Source organism: Dipodomys spectabilis, unplaced genomic scaffold, assembly GCF_019054845.1.
Source record: "Dipodomys spectabilis isolate Male_0828 unplaced genomic scaffold, ASM1905484v1 ptg000173l, whole genome shotgun sequence".
NCBI lineage: Eukaryota > Metazoa > Chordata > Mammalia > Rodentia > Heteromyidae > Dipodomys > Dipodomys spectabilis.
In genome coordinates this window covers 11,965,707-11,991,219 of record NW_024870850.1, presented here as the reverse complement: position 1 = coordinate 11,991,219, position 25,513 = coordinate 11,965,707, and the positions used below count along the sequence as shown (strand labels likewise).

The window sequence follows — 25,513 nt, the reverse complement described above, 5'->3', positions numbered from 1 at the left end:
ATCGTGTAGACGGTGCCTGCCGTGTAGACAGACACACAGCGGGTGCACGCCGCACAGACAGCGTGCACCCACCCCATAGACAGCGCACGCAGCAGGCGCACGCCGCGCAGACAGCGTATACCCCAGAGACAGCGCACGCCACGTACAGACACGTAGCGGGCGCACGCCGCGCAGACAGCGTACACCCCAGAGACAGCGCACGCCACGTACAGACACGTAGCGGGCGCACGCCGCGCAGACAGCGTACACCTCAGAGACAGTGCACGCCGCGTAGACAGCGCACACCACGTAGACAGCGCAGTTTATTGTTTAAGAAAGACTACAAAAGGTAGAAAACCGCCCTGCACACTAGACTAGCACACGCGACACGGCGCGGGCCGCCCCGAAGCTGCAGCACGCCAGCACACAAAATAGTGATTTTATACAATAGTCTTTTTTTTTCCTTTTTGTGATTTTTTTTTTCTGTTCGTTTTTTTTCTTTTTTCCTTTTGCCATAAACATTTATCTATCTCACAGGTTGAAACACTGAGAAAACCGGAACAGATAAGGCCATGATGGTAGGGGGGAGGGAAACCAAGTTACCGACTCCGCTCACACGCGGGCACGAGTCCACTAAAAAACAAAAAAATCAGGGGTTCACGGCATGGCACGGAGGGGCGGGCGCCGGCTGCACCCCCAGCCCGGCTGCTGCTTTCTTTGGAAGCTGGAGGCCCTGCCCCTCCGGTGCCCGGCGGGGCCAGCCACAGCCAAGATGCCACACCCTCAGCTTTAATTGCACTTAGACCGGGAAGGGGGAAGCATGGGGGGGGGGCTGCTGCTGACTGGGGGGATCCGGGGTCGCGGCCCCTCCCCCGCCCACCTGCGCCTGCCCTGGGCATGGCGGGCCAGGGCAGGCTGTGCAAAGCCAGCGAGCGGAATAAGTTATTAGTTCCACGGGGGACCGAGTTCCACGGGGGCGCGCCTGCTGCCCCGGGGGCGGGGGAGGGGCGGGGCTGCGGGGGGCCTTAAGGCACATCTTTTTGTGTTGGGGTTCTGCGGCCAGTGATTGTGCACACCCCGCGTGGGGGGGCCATGCCTTCGCTGTCGCCCCGGCTCCGCGCCCCGGCCGGGGCAGGAGGGGTGACAGCGCTGCGGCGGAAGCTGTGAGGGGCCGGGGCGTGGGGGGCACGGGGGGCGGGCGGAGAGGCGGGGCCGCGGCCTCAGCTGGACGGCAGTGCCTCCACGAAGAGGCCGCGCGCGTCGGTGCGCGCCAGCTTGGCCGGGGGCTCCAGGGCCTCGGGGCCCAGCGCCGGTGACTCGCCGCCCGCCGCCAGCGCGATGTCCTGGGGCAGCTCGTCCTCGCTCTCCTCCTCCTCCTCCTCCTCGTCGTCTGGGGTACAGGGACCAGGCCCCGGTCAGCACCCCGGCCTCCCTGTGTGCCGGCGGCCGCGTCCCCACCCGGGCCCCCGGCATGGCGACGCCTTGCCTACCTTTATCCGGGTCCAGGGGGTTCAGCGAAGTGGCCAGGTTGGCGAACTGCAGGGAGGGGAGAAGCGGCGAGGGTCAGGGCCCGCCCGCCTCGAGGCCCGGCCGGGCACCCCGCGCCGGCCCCGCCCGCCCCGGGCTCGCGCCCTGCGCCCGCGCGCACCTCGCCCATGACGGCGATCGGCGTCTCGCCCTTGGCCTGCGCCACGCGGTGCTCGATCAGGTAGTACATGTACTCGTCGTACAGCAGCCGGATGAGGTGGAACGAGCCGAAGCTGGCGGCGCTGCGCAGGGTCAGGTCCCGGATCACCATGGAGCTGCGAACCCAGGGGGTGGGATCAGCCCCGCCCCGCCTCGAGCCCCACTTCCCAACCAGGCCGCGCCCACCACGCAGTCCATCGCCGAATGAAGGGCCCCGCGACAGCCCACCCCCGCGCACCTGTAGAAGGACCACTTGAGGAGGAAGAGCTTGGCGGCCTTCGGGAAGCCGGTGCTGCCCTGGTAGGGCTTGAGCACCTGGCTCACCACGCTGTCCAGCCAAGCCGCCCACTGCTCCAGAGAGTTCTGCTGCTGCAGAGTCACCTTGAAGTCCTGCTCCAGGCGCTGCACCACGCGGTCCTCGCAGCGGCACACCCACGAGGCCTGCTCCTGTGGGGCGGCGCGAGTGGGCTGGCGGCACGGGGGAGGGGCTTGGCCGGGGCCCGCCCACCAGGCCACGCCCCCAGAGTGCCCAGTGTCCCAGGCCACGTCCCCGGTAGTGCTCTGCCCGCCCAGCTATCCCGGGCCACGCCCCCACAGTAGCCCCGCCCACCTGCACGTTGGCGAAGTCCACGCGGTTGAGGTCGCTCAGCATCTGGTTGATCTGCGCTGTGTTCTGCAGCACGGCGCGCGCCGCCTGCGCCAAGTGGTTGAGCGACGTGTAGCGCCGCAGTGTCTGCGCGAAGGCACCGGCCGCCGCCACCTGCGTGCGGGGTGGAGTGCGGGCGATTGGGGTGCCCGCGGACCCCACTGCTCCCACCCCTCCCAGCCCTCTCTCCAGCCCGATTCCCTTTCTTTAAAATGGAAATGAAGCCGGGCTTATGACTGGAATCCTAGCTACTCAGGAGGCTAAAATCTGGCGATCACGGTTCAAAGCCAAGCCAAGCAGGAAAGTGGTGACTCTGATCTTCACCGAACCACCAAAATACCGGAAGTGGAGCTGTGGCTCAAATGGTAGAGCGCCAGCCTTGAGCAAAAGAGCTCGGACAACGCCCAGGCCCTGAATTCAAGCCCCATGATTGACAAAATAAACTTTTTTTCTATTTCTGAACACTAACTAGATGTGGACAAATCTCCAATTGTGCACGAGAATTTGTTTGGGTTTTTTTTCTAGTTCTGGGGCTTGAACTCACGGCCTGGACACTTTCTGAACTTCTTTTGCTAGCACTCTACCCCCAAGCCACAGCGTGGTACCACCTCCCGCTTTTTCTGTGTCTGTGGTACTGAGGAATGGAACCCAGGGCTTCATGCATGCTAAGGCAAGCACTCTACCACTGAGCCATCCTCCCAGCTCCTAGGTTTTTATTTGTTAAGATGCTGTCTAGGGCTGGGAAGGTGGCTCAGTGGTAGAGCGCTTGCCTTGCATGCCTGAGGCCCTGGGTTCGATTACTCAGCACCACATAAGCAAAAAGAAAAAATCTGGAAGTGGCACTGTGGCTCAAGTGGTAGAGCACTAGCCTTGAGCTGAAGTGCTGAGGGACAGCGCCCAGGCCTAGAATTCAAGCTCCACGACCGGACCCCCCCCCCCCCCAAAAAAAAAAAAGATGCTGTCTAGGGTCCTGCAACGACACAAAGTGGCTGCACAAGGAAGGGCTGTGCAGGAGCGCAAAAGCCCCTCATCTCCGAGTGCTGGCCGTAGCTGTGCGCACACCACCCCGACCCGCCGGAGCCCTGGGCCCGAGTGTCCCGTCCCACCTTCACCCGCAGCATCTCCTCGGGGATGTTCACCATGGCGTGGGTGAGCCAGCTCTCCAGGCTCTTGGCAAAGTTGCGGATGGCTTGGGTCAAGGCACCTAGCGGAGGTAGGCTGGTCAGGAGGACAGGAGGGGCTGGAGCGGGGGTGCAGGGGGAGGGGGCGGAGGGCACTCACTGGGGATGGGGCGCAGCACGTCGGGGATGAGGACGTCCACCAGGCCCTGGTACAGCAGGTGGTCACAGTGCTTGGTCCAGTGGAGCACAGGCTCGAACTTGGACAGGAGCACCAGGCTGGCCTTGGGCAGCCGCTTCTCAGCCTCGTCCTGCCTGGGGACACCCGCCCCATGGCCAAGGTTACCCCCAGGCCGTTTCCATGCACTGGAACACACTGCTCCCCCATCCCGTAGCTCCCCCCATGCACTCTGCGTGCTGGGGTTCCCTCCAGATACAACTGTGCCCTGTTCAAACCCCAACACATTGTCATGGAGGGGGGCAAGGGCATGCGCACCCCACAAACTGTAGGGGTCACTTCCCCCACCCCCGGGAACTCACACGGCCAGCGATGGGGCCTCGCTGGACTGGCTCAGGTTGTACCTCCAAAAGGTCTTCCACAGCGTCTCCACCAACGTGAACTGCAGGTTCACCATGACGTCCACGATGGCCTGTGGGAGGCGGGACGCTGAGGGGGAGGGGTGGGGACTGAGCCCCCCGCCCCCGCCTCGCTGCCACCGTACCTCACAGTGCTCCCGGTACAGGATCTGGAAGGCTTTGATGTCGCCGGGCGTCACGCCCTCGGGCAGCACTTTGCCCTGAAGGTCCAGCTCGATGAAGTCTGGGAGACTCCGGGAGGCATCTGGGGAGGACAGAGGGCTCTGTAAGCACCCCCCCACACTCCCCAGGACATAGCTCATCCAGCTGCCACCATCTTTCAAGCACCTAGGGGCCCCCATGTATTGGGGGGGTTACATGACTCAGGGAGGGAGAGGGTATCCAGCCCTCTGGTTTGCTTGCTTGCCGGCAGTGGCCCTGGCGTGGCCTGGCCCTCAGGACAGGGGCCTTGGGTCTAGGCACTGAAGGTCAGGACCACAGGGCCATGGCCGAGAGGGTATCATCTCTGCAGGAAGCCACCTGCCATGCTCCGTCACTTCCCAGCCCCTTCCCCAGCTCCACAGACACCTGCAGGACCCAGCAGCAGGTGTGTGGGTGTCCTGGTCTCTTTTTTGTTGTTGTTGATAATGGGACTTGAACTCAGGGCCTGGGTGCCATCCCTGAGCACTTTCAAACTCAAGGCTAGATAGCGCTCTACTACTTTGAGCCGCAGCGCCACTTCTGGTTTTTGAATGGTTCCTTGGAGATAAAGAGTCTTAGGGGAACTGGGTACTGGTGGCTCACGCCTGTCATCCTAGCTACTCAGGAGGCTGAGATCTGAGGATCGCAGTTCAAAGCCAGCCCAGGCAAAAAAGTCTATGAGACTCTGATCTCCAATGAACCACCAAAAAACCGGAAGTGGCCCCGCGGCTCAAGCGGTACGGCGCTCACCTTGAGCTGAAGAGCTGAGGGAAAGCACCCAGGCCCACAGTTCAAGACCCATGACCGACAAAAAAAGAAGTGTCAGGGGGCTTTTCTGGCAGGCTGGCTTTGAACCGGGATCCTCAGATCTCAGCCTCGGGAGTAGCTAAGGAGGATGCTGACCCTCAGGTCTCAGGATGACAAGCATGAGCCACCAGTGCCTGGTATGGTCTCTGTTTCATTTTTTGTCTGACATTTTTTTCCCCCTAGAGTCCCGGAGCACACAGACATCATCGACGCCCATAAAGTCAGTCAAGCCTCATGAGCTCTGGGATCCCCAGTAGCACCAGATGGGGTGGAGGGGGGCCTCACAAATAGAACCATCCCCCCCTCTGGTGGGTCTCCCTGAGTGGAGGGGGGGAGCCTTGGGGAAGGCAGAGAGGATGGGTGGGTCCTTGATAACCATGATGGCGGCCACACTCGAGCTACATCTCCCTGAGCTCTCCCTGCCGCACGCTGCCCCCTCGGTCCCCCGACAGCCCCCCCCACCCGACCCCGCGAGCCAAGGTCTCACCCAGGAATTGCTGGTACTGCTGCACCTGGGCGCTGATATCCGACAGCCCGGTGCTCTGCTGCGGCCCCACCGCCACGCCATTGGTCATGCCCTCCATCTTCTGCACGGGCTTCAGCCTGCAGGGCGGGCGGGAGGGCGCGCGTTTGGGGGGGGGAGGCGGGGGTCGGCTGGCTGGGCAGGGTGGGTGGGGACCAGGCCTATGAGTGAGGAACCCAGTGGGGAACCTGTGGCTGCTGGGGGCGTGGCGTGGGGCGTGGCTGAGGCGGGCCCCGCCCTTACCTCTGCTTCTGGGAGAAGGGCTGGCCGCGCATGGCCATGTGCTGCTGGTCTTCCATCAGCCGCAGGAGCGGCGAGCTGGCCTTGATGCGCAGCCCGTAGTAGTGGTACTTGGAGTTTCCCCTGGGAGGAGGGTGGAGGGTGAGAAGTGGGCGGGGCCCCTTGGAGTCTCACCCCACCTCACCCCTCCCTGAACCCCTTCTTCAGGACTGCCAGGAGAAGACGCCACCCGCTGAGCAAGCCCTGTGTGGTCAAAGCCTCTGTGGGGTCTGGTTCCACTGCACAGCCTCCGTTCGGAGCTGGGCCAGGCATCGGGCCCCATCAGCCCGCCAGCCCGCCTTCCCAGAGCCAGCCCCGCATGGGAGTCTCCCAGCCTGGAGGGATGGACGAACAACCAGGCCAGAACGATCCAGAATGCGGAACGGAGCTATGAGTGAAGGAATGCACAAATACATGGCCAGAAGTGGGATGGGTGGATGAGTGGGTGGATGGATGATGGATGAATGGGTGCTGGAGGAACGCACGCATGTGTGAATAGCCGAATGGATGGGTGACGGGCCAGTACGTGAAGGAACGCGTGGGTGCGTGCGCGAATGGATGGACATTTAGGCTGGGAACAGAACTGGGGTAAGCTGGGCTGAGCGGGGGGAGGCATGGGGTCACAAAGAAGGGGGACGGTCTCACGGATGGCTACCCCAGCAATGTGCAGACCCCCACACAGGCTGAGAAGGCGCTCACAGCGTCTGGGCTGGGGCGGGGCTTCTGGCGTGGGGGCGTGGCCTGTGACCCAGCGGAGCCTCCCGCAGGTGGGTGGGGCCTCCGTGGGCGTGGCCTCCTGTGCAGGGTGCAGTCTTCCCACGTGAGGCCTCGCTGTGTGGGTGTGGCCATTTATGTTTGGGCAGACTTGAATGGGCGGGGCCTTGGTGCGTGGGCGGGCCTGGGAATGGGCGGGGCCTGGGAATGGGCGGGGCCTGGTGTGCGCATGGACCCACCTGGTGCCCAGGCGGCGCGTGCGCAGACCCATGAAGACGGAGCGGATGAGCTTGCCGAAGGAGGCGGCGTTGACGGGCTCCAGCTTCTGCTCCTGGCAGTGCAGCAGGTAATGGCAGTAGAGGGTGCTCCGCGGCAGGCTCACGCCCTCGGCCGTCTCGTAGTTGTCCAGCAGCCACTGCACCTGGGGCAGAGGGAGGATGAGCGCCCCCAAGCCCTGGGGGCGCGGCCGGGAGGACCCCACACGCAAACCACACCTCTTCCCCAGAACTTTCTAGAAGAGCAACCCTGGCCAAGCCAACTGCCACTACCCGGGTACAGCTCGGTACACGCCAATTGGGGTAGAGGGGCGCCTGCGAGGGGCGCTGCGCCCGGGGCTTACCGTGGCTGGCGAGGCACGGGTGGTGTGGGAGTAGGACTGGCTGGCACTGCCCAGCATGAAGCCGCCCTGGATCACGTAGGTGCCGGCGCCCCCGCCGCCGCCGCCGCTGCCCGCGCCGCCCGCGCCGCCCGCGCCGCCCCCGCCGCCGCCGGCCCCGCCCCCGCCGCCGCCGCCGCCGCCGCCGCCGCCGCCGTTGCTGCTGGCCCCGGCCCCGCTGCTGGTGGAGCTGGCGACCACCGGGCTGCCGGGCACGTACATGGGCACCGAGCCGCTGCTGGCCACCGCCTGCGAGGTGGCGGGCGTGCTGACCTGGGCCGCGGAGCCCGCGGCCTCATAGTAGCCGGTGCCCGCCGTCTGCGTGTACAGGGGCGTCTCGGGGTAGGGGTAGGTGCTGGAGCGGCTGCGGGAGAAGCAGAGGGCGGGTGAGGGGCGAGGGGACCGAGGGTGCGGCCAAGGAGACCCGGGAGCCAAGGGAGCCACGTTCTTCACCCCAGGGGGAAACTGAGGCAGAAGGGCTAAGCACCTCGCCTCAGTCACATCCTGACCTCAATCTAAAAAACAGAAACCTGGATAGCTGGGAGTGGGGCTCAAGTAGCGCAGCACGTGACCCGCAGGTGACCCACACGCGAGGTCCTGCGGTGCACCCAGCACCACGTCTACAAACCAAAAGCAACTCACACCTGTAATGCCAGCTGTGCAGGAGCACACGGCCAGCGTGCATAGGGAAATGGGAGAAGCCTTGCCTAGCAACCTCAAGACCATGTGTTCAAACCTGAATACCGCTCAAAACTAACTTTTGGACAAAAGAAAAATAGTATGCTAGGTGGTAGTAGCTTACTGTCATCCTAGAGACTTAAGGGCCTGAGATCCAGAGGATCAAGGCTCCAGGCCAGCACCAGGTAGAAAAGTCAGTAAGACTCCATCTGAGTGGCTGGGAAGGTGGCTCAGTGGTAGAGTGCTTGCCTAGCATGCATGAAGCCCTGAGTTCGATTCCTCAGCACCATATACACAGAAAAAGCCAGAAGTGGCATTGTGGCTCAAGTGGCAGAGCAGTAGCCTTGAGCAAAAGCAGCTCAGGGACAGTGCCCAGGACTGGCAATAATAATAATAATTATTATTATTATTTTAAAAAAGACTCCATCTGAACAGAAGAAGCTGGACTTGGTGGCATGGGCCTGTCATCCCAAGTGACAGCAGCATAAAATAGGTGGATCTCAGCTTGGGGAGACCCTGTCTCGAAACTAACCAGTGCAAAATGGGGCTGAAGACATGGCTTGGCAGTAGAGCACCAGCTTATAGCAGGCTCTGGCCCGAAGTTTAATCACTAAGTACAGGAGAGGGGGAAGAATAAGCTAAAAAGAAAAAGTTTAACAAACAACTAGGCATGTGGGCATGGCTTGGGGTAGAAGGTGGGTCCCATCCCCAAAGGACACTTTTCCAGCACTGCAGACAGCATCAGGGAGCAGAAGCCTCCTTGCCCTCCTACAGCAGGAACCCCAGGAAAAACCAAAGGTCAAAAGAAGACAGAGCAGGCTCAGGGAAGGTGGTGGAAGGGGGCGGGCTGGGAAAAGGGCAGGTTCTCATTGGAGATGATTGCCCGCCCACAGAGCTTGGTCCCTCTTATTGGCTGGGAGCTTTCTTCCAGCATCTAGGATTACAGGTGTGAGCTGCCATTTCTGAATAAAGACATAGGAAATAGTTCTTTTTTCAGAGTAGAGTACCTCTGGGAAGACACAAGCAGCTCACAAAGGGGCAGGTTCAGAAGTGAGATAACAGCATTTCACTGGTGAGCATTTCTTACTGTGTAAGCCAGATGTGCAATCCCAGGCTCTCCAGAGGTGGGGGCAAGAGGATGGAGAAGTTGAGGTCAGACAGAGCAAAAAACTATCAAGACTCTATCTCAACCACAACCACAAGTGAGATGTGAGCTGGACTCCAGAGGCTCACTCCTGTCATCCTGGCTTCTCAGGCGGTTGAGATCTGAGAATCAGTTCTAAGCCAGCCTGAGCAAGAAAGTCTGTGAGTTTCATCTACCAACCTACCAAAAAAGCCGGAAGTAGTTGTGGCTCACGTGGTAAGCACTAGCCTTGAGAAAAAGCAGCTCAGGTACAGCGCTCAGGTGCTGAGTTCAAGCCCCAGGACCAGCACACAGATGCACACACAAAATGACAGATGGAAGCCGGGTGCCAGTGGCTCATGCCTATAATCCTGGATACTCAGGAGGCTGAGATTTGAGGATTGAAGTTCAAAGCCAGGAAAAAGCCATGAGACTCATCTCCAATAAACTACCAGAAAACTGGAAGTGGTGCTGTGGCTCAAGTGGTAGAGCGCTCGCCTTGAGCTGAAGAGCTAAGGGACAGCACCCAGACCCAGAGTTCAAGCCCCACGACCAAAAAAAAAAAATGGTAGAACATGCTTCTACTTCTAGCTAGGAGGATCATGATGGAGGTTTACCAGGTAAAAATTTAAAATCCTATCTGAAAAAGATCTAACGCAACAAAGGTTGGGGAGTGGGCGTAGCTCCAGCAGTGGAACGAATCCATAGCAAATGTGAGACCCTCAGTTCAAGCAAAGTAAGTTTTTTCTTATAATTTTTTTGTCACCTCTCAAACTAGGCCCATCTAACTCCAAAGCCCCAAACTATATGCTGGCATGCCTTTCCCACCCACTTGTCACCTGAGCCTTGACAACCCGGCCACTAGGGGTGAGAATTGTGGTCTGGGCTCTGGTACGGCCCCACCCTGCCCCTAGCTCGGCCCACTTACATGGCACTGGCTGTGTAGCTGGCGTCGCCACCCTCCACGTACTGCACCTGGCTGGAGTAGACGTGGGAGACAGGCACCTGCTGGAGCTGCTGGACCTAGGGCCAAAGGAAGGGAGATCAGGGTTGGCCTGCAGCTTGCTTTCGTATTATAGGGCTAGTGGCCGCCCCAGCAATCCCTGCCGCCCAGGACCCTGGCTGGGCAGGCACTTCTGAATTCTGGGAACAGCACACCCTGGTCTGGGCCAAGGGTCCTCAGGGGGCTGGGACTCAGGAAGAACTGATTCTGCTTCAGCTGGGGAGCAGCACGAGGGGGGCCTGAAGAGGGGACCCCGAACACGGCCTGCAGTGGGCCTGGGCCAAGCACAGGGACAAGGTGTCATTAGCGCCAGAGCCTGGCACCACAGATGGAGCCTCAGGGGCGGGGCCTGGACCTGCAGGCCTGCATGATAGGGTAAAAAACCCAGACTGACAGCGCCTGGGGGCTGGGGCTCAGTACCCCACCCACCCTTGCCTGCAGGGCGGGGCCGGAGGCGGGGTCTGAGGGGCGGGGCCGAGCCCTGCCTGGGCGGGGCAGAGGTCTGCAGGGGCGGGGCCAGGGGACTGCGGGCTCCCCGCCCCTTCCGCCCCTTCCGCCCCGCCACCTACTTTGAGGGCGGTGGCGGCCGCGCCGAACACCAGCACCTGGGGAACTCTCTGGATCCTGACCCTCGGGTCGGGGCTGGCGCGGGCCGCCAGCCCGGGCAGGGGCTCGAGCACCACCTTCGGCGGCGGCGGCGGCGGCAGGAGCAGGTGCGGGGGCAGCACGCCCACCAGCTCCACCCACTGCTCGGCGCCCGGCGGCCCGGGGCTGCCCGGCTGCGAGGCCTCGGGGTCCCGGGGGTCCCGGGGGTGCCGCGCGCCGGGCCCCGGGGAGGGCGGCGGCTCCGGAGGCGGCGGCGGGGCCCGCGGCTCGCGCTGCTCTGCCTTCCTAGCGGGAAACTGACTGTCTGAGCTCTGGAGGACAAACAGAGACACTCGGGGGTCAGCCGGGGCCCGCGGGCAGCCCGGACGGAGACCCCCGCCCCGGGGTCTCGGGGACGGAGGGCAGGAAGGACCCACGGGGTCTGAAAGCCCGCGCCAGAGTCCGGAGGTCAGAACCACCACCCACGGGCCTGGCCGCTGGGGGGCGCCCGCGTCCGCCCGGGCCAGCGGGGCGCCCGGGGTGCGGGGCGGAACCCACCTCTTGAGCCACATGCACGGGCTGGAGGCTCTGCACCGTCAGCTGCTGCACGGGGCCGGCTTTGGGCGCCTGCGGGGTGGCCTGCACCACGGACCTCTGGGGAAGGAGAGACAGCCGGCCTGCGGTAACCATGGCAACCGCGGCGCCCAGCCCCGCACACGCGGGAACCTCAGAGCCGCCCTCCCGAGGAAAACAGCCTCCATGATCCCTAGCCAGAGGCGGCAGCTCTGTGCCGTGGGTCCAGACGCCCTGCTGGAGGCCCAGAGGCAGGCCCGGGGAGGGGAGGCTGCCCGGACGGGGAGCGATGGGCACAGGGCCTCTGGGACTGGCCTCCACTGGCGGCTTCGCCCCACACTCAGCTACTTCACTTAAGAACCCCGCCCGGGCCCGCCCACTCCCCGGCCCCGCCCCTCCCAGGTTCCCGGAAGGGTAGAGCCAGTGGGCGGTGCCATGGGCTGTCCCCGCCCCCTCCAGCGAGGCGGTCCTCCGGGTGACCCTTTGGTGGGGATGCTGGCATCCTCAGGGCCCAGGAGCTGGAGGAGAGGGCGGGGCTTGAACCCTGTGTCAAGGTTCACAGGGGGCTGTGGCCCTAAGAATCCTGTGGGATCAGCTTTTGCTTTCCTCAGAGCTTTCGCTGTTTGTTTTAATTTGAGGTGGAGTCTTGCCCAGGCTGGTCTTGAATTCCTGAGCTTCAAGTGATCTTCCTTCCTCAGCCTCCTCAGTAGCTGGGACTACAGGCATGTGCCACCACGCTTGGCTTCATGTGGCCTGGTACCCCACAACTTGAGCAATGACAAGCAGGTGGCAGAAGAGTGTGGCCTCTGGCAGTGTGTCTGGCAGCTGGGAGCTCAGCTCTCCAGCCGGCTAGGGGTGGTTCTGAAAGCTAAAGCCTCTCAGACACTCAAGAGATGAGCAGGGACTTGGCGGCAGGATTTCCCCCCAGGCAATGGGCCTAAGAAGCCATGGTGGCTTCTGGAAGCTGATCCTAGGGCCTGCTCTTCCTGGGTCGGCAGGGCACCTCACACAGGGCATTCTCACCCCCTTAGCGCGGCCTCCATCCCAGGGCACCAGAACACGAGACATGACATGGTAGCTGAACTCGAGCAGGGCCATGAAGGCCGCCAGGCCAGGACCCCTCCCCCCTCCCCATCTTGGCCAATCACCTCTTGGGTGAGGGGGACGCTCTGCTGGACGCCGTGGACCTGCAGCTGTGGGGGCACGGTGCCTGCAGGGGCCCCAGCTGTCTTGCTGGTGGAGCTGGTGGCCTGCACCGGTGACCTCTGCAAAGGAAGGAGACGGAGCCATGTGAGGTTGTTTGGGGGTGCTGGGGGGGGGCGATTGGATGCTGATGTGGAGAAGGCAGCAGTTGGAGGGGGCGGGTCCCAGCCACCACCTAGGCCCAATGTCTGCATCCTCCACTCAGCCTGGTGGGCCCAGGCGCGGGTGGGGTCCAGAGGTGCTCATCCGCCCAGACACTGAGATGACCAAGGGCAGGCTGGGGACACCTGGGTGGCCACATCTCAAAGGTCCTGTCCAGAACAGCAGTGACATCGAGCAGCATGGCACCGTGGAACCCCATGGGGTGGTGGAAGCAGGAGACCTGCCCAGCGCCCCACAGGTCGACTGGTTGTAGGCTCCGCCCACGAAGCCGGGGCTAAATTCTGACAGATGGCTGATGGGTAGTGGGCCTAAGGATTGAAGGGGAGGCCTCTGTGCTTGCTCCCTCTTACCCCTGAGCCTCACCCCCAGCCTTTCGCTTTGCTTATTTTTCAGGAAGGATCCTGAGCGTTTGTCCCAAGAGGGCCTCAAACGAGGACCTTACTATTTTAACCTGCAGAATAGCTGGGACTACAGGCATATACTACCAAACTCAGCCTCATTTGCTCTTTTTTTTTCCCCCTTTGGTCAGTCATGGAGCTTGAACTCTGGGCCTGGGCGCTGTCCCTGAGCTCTTCAGCACAAGGAGAGCGCTCTACCACTTGAGCCACAGCGCCACTTCCTCTTTTCCTCATTAAACTTCAGGCTTAAAAGCCTGAAGTCTTGCCTGTCTGTGCAGAGGAGTGGATGGCTGGGCCTGGGGTCTGACTCAGGTTTCTGATGCCCATCCTTGTGCTCCGGACCACTGCTACCTGCTTGCCTGCACTGGCCAAGGAGGCCACTGTGCAGCACGGATAGCCGCTGGCCAGGCCGGCTCAGCTCCAAGCAGCAAGAGCCTGAGTCACATGGTGCCACGGAGGAGGGCAGGCCTCTGCAGGGGCCCCAAGGGTGCTAAGGGGTTGTATGGCTGACCCAGGGAGAGATGAGGGGAGGGGCATCCAAGGAGACCACCACCTACCTCGGGGGGCGAGTGCACCTGCTGGGTACTGTGCACGGTCAGCGCGACCTGGCCGCCCTTGCTGCCGGGCCCCGAGCTCTGCACCACCAGACGCTGTGTGGGGAGAGTCTGGAGCCCAGGAAGGAAAAGGGCGCCGATCACCCAGACCACCAAACACAGCAGGGGGTTCGAGTCATTTTCGTTGTGGTGTTGGGGGTGGAACCTGAGGCAGTACGCCGACACGCATGCCGGCTCGCTTGCTGGCCACGCCCCCAACAAGCCCCGCCCACCACCGGCCACGCCCCAAGGGCAAGCCCCGCCCCCGGTCTGTCCACGCCCCAGCACCGAGCCACGCCCCCGTCCTAACTGCGGGTTTGGCCCAGCTCGGCCGCAGTGCCTCCCGCCTGTGGCTCACGGGATACCCGCACTCACAGCCCGCGTGCGTGTCACGGGCTGGTCCCAGGCCCTGGGGCCAGGAAGCAGCAGGGCCTGAGTTTGTGGGGCTCCACAAGCCACAGGGCGGTGTTCTCCAAATCTGATGTGGTGGCGGCTCGGGGGGAGAGCACGTGTCCAGGCCTGCGTGGCTCCCACCCCACTAGTGACCCGATCCGAGTCTGCGCTGGCTGCAGGCTCCCGAGGCTCAGGCTCCCTGCTTTCCCTGGAAGGCCCCGTCCCGGGTCTGATGTGTCCCCGCCCCGTGGAGGCCGCTGTCCAGAGCACTGGGCGGAGCTGGTGACCCCCCAGCCCTGGCAGAGACGGGCCCCAGTGCGCGGGACGCTGTGCCAGGAAGGCTCACCTGCGGCGGCACCTGGATGTTGGTGAGCTGCAGAGGTGACACGTGTCCCGGCTTGGCCTGCACCAGCAGCCGCTGTGGGGACAGGTGGGGGGGGGTCGGAAGCCGGCACCGGGCACAGCTGGTGGTTCTGGAGGGCAGCTACGGGCAAGAGTGCCCTCGGCCCCAGCTGGCACTGCCCGCCTCGTGCCCATCCCCAAGACCACATCGTACCTGCTGGGTGCCCTGTACCTGCTGGACCACTTGGGTGGGGACGCCGGTCTGGCTGGCCGTGGAGCCCGGGCTGGCCTCCGACACGGTCTCGCTGGCCCGCATGGCACCTTCTGTGGGGACAGGTGGCCGCGTCCCAGCTCTGCCCTCGGCTTCTGCCCCAGACGCAACCCCGCCCTCCCGGCCCGTGCCTAGCCTCTGCCACCGTCCTGGCCAGGACGCAGGGACTGGACACCTTCCCTGGGACAGAGAATGGACCCCAAAGCCTGCAGACGCCTGTCCTGTCGGGGGGCGGGGGGCACTCACGCTGGCAGGCGCTCAGGAAGCAGCAGTCGTGGAGCATGGGTGCGGTGCCCGCCCGCCCGCCGCCCACCTCTGCAGGAGGAGCAGGGGGCGCGGGCGGCCAACTTATACCCACAGCTAATCCCACCTGAGGGGACGCCAGAGCGCCCACGTGCTCCCCTCCATAAACACGGGGCTCCCCGCGGCACCCACAGATGCTATCCGGCGCCGGCAGGTCAGGTTTCATGCCCGTCCTGTGCTGTCTGCGGCCGTGGGAGGGGGGCGGGGAGACCCCGCCAAGCTTCCGCGCAGCCTCCCATCTATCCCCGCGGGCCCGGGGGCTCCCCAGCACTGGGGTCTCCCGGCTTCGCTTAGCTGGTGGGAAGGCCCCACCTCTCCTTGGGAGAGGTTCGCCTGTGGGTTCCCAGGGGTCCCTGTGTGAGCAGAACTGACGGCAAAGGGAAGGAGGCACCAGCCCCCGGGCCGCAGGCCCCAAGGCGGCGCGCAGCGGGCGCGCAGCAGGTGCGCAGCGGCACCGGCTCTGGGCCTGACCGCGCCGCCCCCCATGCCCCCAGCCTCTGCTGCTGCCGTGAGCACTTTGTACACGGAGGCAGGAAGCTGGGGACCCTTCCAGTCCTAGAGGATCTCAGGGTGGGGGTTCAGTCTCCAAAGGAGGGTGCTGGGCACAGGAGACAGGCCTGGCCAGGCAGCAGGAGCCCGGAGGCCAAGCCTCAGCCGCCCACGTGCCGCCTATGGGAGAAGGGGGGCTCCCCGAGGCCGCATGCGAGGCCCCCGCGTGCGGCCGCCCCAGGCCTGCTCCGCCAGCTGACCGCGTCGCCAATTCCAGGGGTTGCTGGAATCTCCCCAGGCTGGGAGGAGGGCAGAGGCGCGCACTCGCCTGGGCCCCTGCGGGGGAAACCTGAGCTGGCCCCGAGTCACGTGACCGGCGCCGCACACCTGGCTGCGGCGGAGCCTGGGGATGGCGGCCGGGCAGGGAGCGCTGCCCGGGCCGGGGGTGGCGGCCGGGCGGGGGGTGGCGGCCGGGCCGGGGGTGGCGGCCGGGCCGGGGGTGGCGGCCGGGCAGGGAGGCGCTGCCCGGGCCGGGGATGGCGGCTGGGCCAGGGGTGGTGGCTGGGCCGGGGATGGCGGCCGGGCCGGGGGTGGCGGCCGGGCCGGGGATGGCGGCCGGGCAGGGAGGCGCTGCCCGGGCCGGGGCCGGGGAGCGGCGCTTCCTCCACACCTCCCGCCTGCCCTGAGAGGTCTGTCCGCGGGACCCCTGCCCCCAGCAGGTGCGGAGGGCGCCAGTGCTCACGCCTGTCATCCCAGAGACTCAGGAGGCTGAGATGTGAGGATCGCGGTTTCCTAGGCAGGAAAGCCTGTGAGACTCTAACCTCTAATTAGTCACCAAAAAGCTGGAAGCGGAGGTGTGGCTCGGCTGGCAGAGTACCAGCCTGGAGAGAAAATGCTAAGCAGCGGAGCACGGGGGCTCCCACCTGTCACCCCAGCTACTCAGGAGGCTGAGACCTGAGGATCAGGGTTCAAAGCCAGCCCAGGCAGGAAAGTCCGTGAGACTCATCTCCAAAGAACCACCAGAAAACTGGAAGTGGCGCTGTGGCCCAAGTGGTAGAGCGCTCACCTTGAGCAAAATGAAGCTGAGTTCAAGCTCAGGACTGGCACACACATAGAAAAGGAAGTACAAAAAAAACCAAAAAGGAAGCACAAGCAGGGGGTCCACGGGGCTCACCCCCCCACCCCCCCAGGGGCAGCTGCCCCCTTCTTCTACCTCAGGTGTGGGGCAGGAGTGGAAGGCGAGCTTCTATCGCAGGCCACCACCCAGGGCGCCTTGAAGCCGAGAGCACCAGGCTCAGGCTGGACCCGCGTGGCCCTGTCCACAGCGCCCCCTGCTGGGGACACCCGGAGATCCTGCACTGCGCCCAGCTTCCGCGCTTGCTCCATGCCACCCTCCTCTTCCTCACACATCCAGGCAGTGTGGGCCTCAGAGAAAGGCAAAGCCCCCCACCCAAACAGACAGACAGACAGCCTCTCCAGCCCACCCCTGCTGGTGCCAAGTTCTCCTTGGCAGGCTGGAGAAGCGGCAGGGGCAGAGCCCACCTTCCTGCACCCGCAGCTGCCGAGCTGGAGAGGAGAGGTAGAGCGTTAACTTGGGGTCTTTTGGGGCCTAGAGCACTGGGCCTCTGGGGACCCCAGAATGAATGATAAAACACCCACATAGCCAGGAGCTATGTGGCTCATGCATGTAATCCCAGCAACTCAGGAGGCTGAGATCTAAGGATGGTGGTTTGGAGTCCACTGAGGGAAGCCATGAGATTCTTTTTTTTGGGGGGGGGGAGGGAGGGTCCAGTCGTGGGGCCTGAACTCTGGACCTGGGCGCTGTCCCTCAGCTCTTCAACTCAAGGCTAGAGCTCTACCATTTGAGCCACAGCACCACTTCCGGCTTTTTCTTTTTGCTTATGTGGTGCTGAGGAATTGAACCCAGGGCCTCAGGCATGCAAGGCAAGCACTCTACCACTGAGCCACCTTCCCAGCCCAACCATGAAATTCTTGTTAGAAGCAGCAAAAAGCCAGAAGGAAAGCAGTGGTTCAAATGGTAGGGTGTCTACACTGGATGAAAAAGTGAAGGTATAACGCCCAGGCTGTGAGTTCAAGGCCCGCGCAGTACTGGCTCTGGGCAGACATCAGGGTGGACTGAGAGCTGGCATGCTAAGACCAGGTGAATTGCTGGAGTGGGGACCCGAGCCCTCCCCTGCTGCGGAGGTGGGGCAGGAGGAGGAAGCAGGGGTGGAGCAGGCCCGTCACCCTAGCTACTCAGAAGGCTAAGAACTGATGATCGCTGTTCGAAGCCAGCCGAGGCGGAAAGTTCCCTGTGAGACTCTTATCTCCAATGAACCATTCAAACACCAGAAGTGGTCTCGTGGTTCAAAGGGAGAGAGTGCCAGCCTTGAGCACAAGAGCCCAGGCCCTGTCAAAGGTCTCGACTGACCCAAAAACACTCTGGGACAGCAAATAGGCCTTCAGCCCAAAGAAAAAAGAAGAAGAAAAGAAAAACAGAACAGGAAGGATGTAGGGGACAGGGCAGGGGTGAGGCGAGGGCTGCGGAGGGGCAGGGCTGTGGCTGCCGGTCAGCGGCAGGCTCAGGGGGACAGGGGACGGCCTGTCGCGGGCCTCCCAGCCCCACGGAACCGGGCAGCGGCGCTCCCAGCTCTGCTGCCGCCCCACCCGTTTTTTTTTGTTTGGTTGGTTGTGGAGCTTGAACTCAGGGCCTTGAACTCTGGGCCTGGGCGCTGTCCCTCAGCTCTTCAGCTCCAGGCTAGCGCTCTACCACATGAGCCACAGCGCCACTCCCAGTTTCCTGATCTCATTGGAGATCAGAGGCTCACGGACTTTCCTGCCCAGGCTGGCTTTGAACTGCGATCCTCAGATCTCAGCCTCTTGAGTAGCTAGGATGACAGGTGGGAGCCACTGGCGTCCAGCAAGCCCTTTTTCAGGTAAGGTCCGTGCTCATCTCCCTGGAGCTGGCCTGGCCCCCAATTCCTAGCACACCACCCCGCCCTGCTTCTTGGTTGAGATTGGAGGTGGAAGGGGATTGTCTTGCTAACTTTGGGCCTCAGACTGGCCTCCAGCTGCAACCCTCCCATTTTCTGCCTCCAGACGAGCTGAGATTACAGGGAGGAGCCACCGTACCTGTCCAGCCCAATCTCAACCTAATCCAGCCGGCGAGGATGCCCTGAGTGCCAGGTGCTTCTGTGCTCTTGAGTTTCCCGTGGCTGTGCCATGTTCCCGCGGGGGCCCCCAAAAGCGCGCCACAGACACCAATTCCCACAGACAGCCCACGCAAACAAGCCGGGAAACGGCTAGGTTCCAAGAGGCCGCCATGTGTAGACTGTCAGCCACAGGCTGATCTGAATGACCAACTCTGAGGCGAAGTCCAACGCTGCAGGAGGAAAGCGGGCAAGCCAGCGCCAAGAGACAAACCAGCCGGGTGCCCTCAGGCGCCAGGGCCAGGTCTGGAGCCGCACCCTCGGAGGACCCCGGCCTTCCCCACCCGAGCCCACGGGTCCTGGTCATCTCTCCAATGCGCAGGCACAGGAAGGAGCCGCCGCTAGGCCTCCCCCCCCCCCCCCCCCCCCCCCCCCCGCGGGCCTGCTGCACCCCTAGATCTGCAGGGAGGACCAGAAGGAGGGGAGGCCACTGTCCAGGCCTCGCAGCCCATGTTCCCAAGAGGGAGACACGGACATGTCCCTTTACAGATGGGGAAACTGAGGCTGAGAGATTGGGGTGTGTAGAAACTGAATTCTTCCTCGACAACAGACACGACGGCGAATCGAAGAGCACCCACCCACCCCCTAGTGAGACAAGAGTTTGGGGGCGCACAGGGGCCTCCAGGGGCCTGGCTATCTTTCCCCTGGGGATTTGGTCGTCCCCCTCTCCCCCACCCCCAGGATTCTGGGCTTCTAGAAAACTCCCAGAGCTGCTCTGAGCCGCCCGCCCCCGTCCCCGCCCCGAGGCTCCGCGCACACTTACCAGAGACGGTGACCACGATGTACTGTTGGGGGACAGGGGACGGGGCGGGGGCGCCGGCCGGCTGCGCGGCGGGGGTGGCGGGCAGCTCCGTCACATACTGCTTCTGGCCCCCGGGGGGCGGCGCGGGGGGCTGGGGGCTGTGCAGCTCGGTGACATAGGGGGCCTGGGGGCCGGCGGCCGCGGGGGGCTGCGGGGTGGCGGCGGGGGGCGGCGGCGGGGGCGGGGCCTGGGGCGGCTGCGGGGCTGCTTGCAGCTCGGTGACGTACGCTTGCGTCGCCATGCCAACCGGAGGGAAATGAGAATAAATACGGCGCGGTCGCTGCTGCTTCTCTTCCTTGGGAAGAAAGTGGGGGGGGGGAACAACAACAACACAGAAGACAGGAAGCGAGAGTGAGCGGGAGTGCGCGGCAGGCGGCGGGGCCGGCGGCCTGCGCCCACCCTGCGCGCGCCCTCGCAGCCCAGGCTGGCATCTGTGGGTCCACAGGGTCCCCCACATTTCCCGGGCGGTGGGGGGGACACAGGCAGAGTCCCGCCTCGCCGTCAGCGGCGGCGTCCCCCGCGTCTTGCGCAGCGCAGGGATGGAGGGATGGACGCCCTCCAGCAAGCCGCCACCCGCCGCGCCCAGCCCTGGCTCAGGTGGGAGAGCGCCCGCCGCGAGGGCGCAGCCCAGGGGCAGGCCCGGCCCGGGGCCCCAGACCAGGCCTGGTGGGCACGACGCGAGTGCGCGCACACGGACATGCACGCACACGCGCACACACACGCACACGCAGCGCATATGCACGCACGCACACGCGCACACACACACACACGAGGCAGCCGGGCGCCATGGCTCACGCCTGTCATCCCAGCCACTCAGGAGGCTGAGATCGGAGGATCGCGGTGCAAAGCCTGTGAAACTCATCTCCAATCTACTCAGAGAAAGCCGCAAATGGCGCGTGGCTCCCGTGGGAGAGCGCTAGCCTTGAGCACAGAGAGGCTGAGCTTCAGGGACAGCGCCAGGGCCCCGAGTTCAAGGTGGGGGCTTTCAAAGCTCCACACTGACTGCGTCGAGTCCTCCAAGACACAAGCCTTGTCTCACGCCTCTGCTCCGGCCGCCGGGGGCGCGGGGAGGTGAGGGTGAGGGGTGCAAACCCACCGGCTCATCACCTAGGGCACCATACTTCCCCATATTGTAGCTTAAGATCCCTTTACGGCAAGAGAAACAAGACAAAAAGGGCTTTTGTTTCTCTGCTGGTCCTAGGGCTGGAACTCAGGGCCCAGGCGCTGTCCCTCAGCTTTCACTCAAGGCTGGTGCTCCACCACTTGAGCCACACCTCCACTGCCAGCTTTTGGGTGGTTTGTTGGGGATAGGAGTTTTATGGACTTTCCTGCCCAGGCTGGCTTTGAACCTGGGTTCTCAGAACTCAGCCTTCGAGGTAGCTAGGATGACAGGTGTGAGACACTGCTGCTCCCTGACTATCAAACCTATTCTTTGGCAATGAATTTGCCTAAGGAAGCATTAGTGCCTGCACCTAGCTTCAAAGTGGACAGCTAGGAGAATGTGTGAACTAGTTACTTTGGATCAGCGGCCAGAAAGTACGTATTGCTGGTTTTAAGGGCAGATAGCACCTGCAGCTACTGCCAAACCGCAGATGAGTGTCCATGGACAACTTGGAAACAAAGACACAGGCTGGATGGCAACAAAACCTTTGATTTGCTGAGATTTGAATTTTGTACAATTGTATTTGTCTTTTTATTTTTTTTTCCTAGTCATTTAAAAATCCAGAAATCAGCTGGGTGAATGGGCCAACTCACAGACCGCCTGGCTTGAGTGTTCAAGACTCCGAGTCTAGTACCACCCACAAAAAAAAAAAAAAAAAGGAAAACTCACTGAGAGCTGGGCACAGTGGCTGCCGCCCGTCATCCTGGCTACTCAGGAGGCTGAGATCTGAGGATCAAGGTTCAAAGACAACTCAGGCAGGAAAGTCCATGAGACTTTTATCACCAATTAAGGAGCAGAAAGGCCAAAATGGAGCTGTGGCTCAAGTAGTAGGAGCATCAACCTTGAGGGAAAAGCTAAGCACAGAACCCAGGTCCTGAGTTCAAATCACCTGCCATACAGAATCGGGCAGCACGTGGGGTGGGTCCCAGATCTCCCAGCCACCCACCTGGCTGCGCAAGGCCTCAGTCGGGAACTCTCAGAGTTAGTTGTAATGATGCGGGGGCACGCTCCCCCGGTCCTAACGTCTGCTTTATGACTCATGCAAAGAATGTTCCCACACTCCTGCTGGCCTCAGGACCTTTGTACACCTCTTCTCCTCTTCCAGAGCATTTGCTCCTGACCACCCCCACCGCCCTTCTCCCGCATTGACCACTGGCTCCTTCTTATCAGCCTGTGTGTCGCTTCCCTTGGTGCTGTTATTTTTCTTCCAGCACTAGAGCTTCTCTGTTTATTGACTTTCTTACTCATAGCTTCTCTTCCTTCTGCAAGTCAATAGTTGCAGACTGGACTACCTCACCCATCCTCCACTGAAACTCCTAGAATACCGGGGCCACACAGGGCTTAACTCTTTTCTTTTTTCTTTTTTTTTTTTTGTGGGGGGGGGTCTGGTCGTGGGGTCTGAACTCTGGGCCTGGGCGCTGTCCCTCAGCTCTTCAGCTCAAGGCGAGCGCTCTACCACTTGAGCCACAGCGCCACTTCCAGCTTTTTCTGCTTATGGGGTGTTAAGGAATCAAACCCAGGGCCTCATGCTTGCAAGGCAGGCGCTCTACCACTGAGCCACCTTCCCAGCCCAACTCTTTTATTTTCTTCTTTACTATTTTTCTTGCAGTGCTGGGGCTGGAACCCAGGGCCTTTGCACGTGCTAGACAAGCACTCCACCCCGGAGCCATGCCCTCTGCCCCACTTCCTAGTCTTCTCTAGTGAACTATGGTACTGGCTGGTCTGAGGAAGACCTGAGGAGCAAGTTACTGCCTTTGGCCAACGAGGAGCTCTGCTCCTGCAGCTCCGCTACCTCCGATGCCAGTGGGCCAGGGCAGTGTGGGGACACTCCTCCCTAACCCAGGAGGATGGTGTGTCAAGAAGCTAGGACCAGGGGCTGGGAAGGTGGCTCAGCGGTAGAGCGCTTGCCTCCCATGCATGAGGCCCTGGGTTCGATTCATCAACACCCCATACGCAGAAAAAGCCGGAAGTGGTGCTGTGGCTCAAGTGGTAGAGCGCTCGCCTTGAGCTGAAGAGCTGAGGGACAGCGCCCAGGCCCAGAGTTCAAGCCCCATGACTGACAAGAAGAAAAAAAAAAAAGAAGCTAGGAGCACTTTGGCCTTGGGAGCACAGGCCTAGCCACACCCTGCCCGCCTTCAAATCCAAAGGGACAAAAATAAATGTGGGGGCTGGGAAGGTGGCTCAGTGGTGAGCACTTGCCTTGCATGTTCGAGGCCCTGGGTTCGATTCCTCAGCACCACATAAGCAAAAAGAAAAAAGCAGGAAGTGGTGCTGTGGCTCAAGTGGTAGAGCGCTAGCCTTGAGCTGAAGAGCTGAGGGACAGCGCCCAGGCTTAGAGTTCAGGCCCCAAGACCGGACCCAAAAAATAAATAAATAAATAAAATAAATAAATGTGGAGGTTCATTCACCCACCAGGGCCAGACAGGAAGTGTGCATCAGCATGATGATGGTGGCAGCCGAAGCCAGGGCCTGGACAATTACTATGCAGTCAATACTCAAGATCCCTGTGATCTTGCAAGATCCAGAATGCTCAGCTGAGGGAGGAGATTAACATGAATAGTGTCCTAGCTTTGATAAGCGTCATCGAGGCCCAGAGAAGTCAAGCTACTCACCCAAGAGCACACAGCCAGAAAGTATTAGACAAGGGCAAGACAACGCAGCCAGTGTTCCCTTTCCAAGCAAATGGACCTGGGTAGGAGGAAGATGAGGCTGGGCTGGGAGACCAGATAATCAGCTATGGCTCCAGTGGTAAAGCACTTGCCTAGCAAGTTCAGAGTTCAAATCAAATCCTACTCCTGCCAAAAAGCAGCCAGAAACTTCCTGGGGCGCCACTGGCTGCTGAGAAAGCCAGGCCTTCATGAGTAGAGCAGCTAGGAAGGAGAAGAATTAGAAGAAGAAAAGTCCCCGGCGCAGGGCCACGGGACTAAGCGCGCAGCCGGGCTCGCCAGCCGGTTTCAGTTCCCCTGGCCCCGGCACCCCAGGATCCTGGGCCGTCCGGTCTGAGGGGCAGTGTTGACATGCCGGCTAGCTCGCCACTGGACACTCAGACCTCGGGGATCGGCCCCCAGGAACTCCCGGGAGCGACCTGGGGAGACAGCAGGAAAACCACCACCACCAAACAAGGCCGGCGAGCAGACCCTTCTCCCCACTTGAAAGGATGGAACACTGAGGCCTCAAAGAACAGCCGGCATCTGTTCCGGCTCTAAATCCCGGGGACGACTATGGGGGCTCCGAGGGGGAACCCCGCAGGCGCGGCCGCCTCACCCCGCCCCGGGGATCCGGGCGGCCCCGGGGATCCGGGCGGCCCCGGGGATCCGGGCGGCCCCGGGGATCCGGGCGGCCTCGGGGATCCGGGCGGCCCGGGGTGGTGGCCGCGGCTCCACCCGAGTCCCCGGGCGGGAGGGGTTCGGCCCCGCCCACCTACCTTGGCCCCGCCCCGCCCTCCTCTCGCTCCCATTGGCCCAGCCTTCCCGGACCCGCCCCTTCGCACCTCCCGACATATAAAAGCCCCCCGCCCCGGCCGGCCGACCTCCACTCGCCGGCGGCCTGCGAGCGCCCGCCCCTCGCGGGGGACGGGCCGCGGGACCGGGGGGCGGGTGGTGTCGCCCCAGCTGGGCCTCGGCCCCCTCCCCCCCGGTCCCGACTGTCGCCGCCGCCATTTTGATCGCCCGCCCCTTCCCCCTGGGCTGTGATCACAGCGACACCCGCCGCCCGGGCCCGGCCGCCTGCCCCGGCCCGGCCTACCGCCCTGGGGCCGTCCCGGTTACCTCGGCTTCTCCCCACTCGTGTCGGCGGAAGGGCTTTTCCAAGGTCTCCGAGGCGATGTTAGGAAGGGGACGGGCCGTGCCAGGGTCCCCAGGCCGGGCCGGGGGGGGTGGGGGTGGGGGTCGGCCGGGCGGTTGTTGTTGTTGACTCGCGTTGCCGGGTTGCTTGGTCGCCACGACTACCGTGGCTATGGCGCCTCCGTTTCCCTCACCGGGGCAACTGTTGCTACCCACCCTACCTACGTCACGCGCCCGGGGCGGGGCCCTGGCTGATTGGCGGTGCCTAGAGACGTGATTGGACGGCGCTGGGCCTGGCTCGGCGTCGATTGGCTGCGTGCCACGCCCTTCAGCGCCCGCTGGACTTCCTGGCACTTGGATTCCTCGGGACGAATGTCCATCAAAGGAAACTGAACCCTCAAAGGCTGCGCAGCCCGTCACTCCCCTCAGGAAGCAGCGGGCTACGACGACGGGGGCGGGACCTGTGAGCCCGCGATTGGAGTGAGGCTGTCAAATCTGCCTTCTGGTTCGATTACCCGGGTGTCAATCCGCCCAGAGGTTTGCCGCGCTCTCCGGCGGGGGTGGCGGGGGTGATAGTGCGCATGCGTCGCGCGCCAGCCCGCCTAAGAGGTTGTAGTCCGGTCCTACGTACTTAAAATAACTTACCGGACGAAAGATCGCTTCCTTTAAACTTGTCCCTCCCCCGGCGTGGGCCGGTTTCTGCCCTCTCGCGCTGACGTCACGGGGGGAACGCGGCGACGCCAGCACTGCCCCCTCTGTGACGTCAGCGGTCGGGCCGGAGCGCGGTGACGTCACGAGCACCCCTCCCTCTCCTCCCCCGCCCCGCCGCCGCCCCGGGTGGAGTTTGGGCCTGAGGTGCCGCGGCGGGGCGGGACCCGCGTCACCCCCCCCCCCCCCCCCCGCTCCGCGCCCAGCGGCCCGGAAAGGTCAGGCCGGCGGCCCCGCGGTGTGCGGCCCCCGCGGTGTGCGGCGGCCCCGCCGCGCGGCCGCCGGGAAAGGTCTCCCCGAGGCGGCGGCTTCATCAGCTCGGGCCGCGCGGGCGATAAGCAAAGGTCAGCGGCCCGCGTGGCCGGGCGCGCGGCTGCGCTCCGGGGCTCGGCCCCCCCTTCTGTCGGACACCTGTTCCTCGGGGACGTGCGCACGGCCCCGCGGCGCGCGCACCGAACCATCTAGATACAGGATAGTGGAATGCGAGCTTCTTAGTCGTTCCTGCTGGGGCTTGAACTCGGGGCCTGGCTCTGTCCCTGACCTGCTCCTG

The 25,513-nt window shown here is 63.0% G+C and overlaps 1 protein-coding gene across 1 annotated transcript; it reads right to left on the bottom strand.

Annotated features, from left to right (window-relative positions):
• Positions 1-271: 271 nt before the first annotated feature.
• Positions 272-24,320, bottom strand: Rfx1 (regulatory factor X1). Its single transcript, XM_042693881.1, has 21 exons — positions 24,241-24,320; positions 19,273-19,606; positions 14,452-14,561; positions 14,242-14,313; positions 13,467-13,574; positions 12,295-12,411; positions 11,132-11,227; positions 9,914-10,008; positions 7,149-7,548; positions 6,769-6,950; positions 5,780-5,899; positions 5,501-5,616; positions 4,152-4,270; positions 3,970-4,079; positions 3,593-3,744; positions 3,418-3,515; positions 2,276-2,425; positions 1,904-2,112; positions 1,628-1,781; positions 1,470-1,515; positions 272-1,369 (listed from the first exon to the last, which is right to left on the bottom strand). Exons 2-21 carry the CDS (start codon positions 19,550-19,552, stop codon positions 1,200-1,202), a joined length of 2,904 nt encoding a protein of 967 aa, XP_042549815.1. The 5' UTR covers positions 19,553-19,606; positions 24,241-24,320; the 3' UTR covers positions 272-1,199.
• Between the last annotated feature and the right edge of the window lie 1,193 nt (positions 24,321-25,513).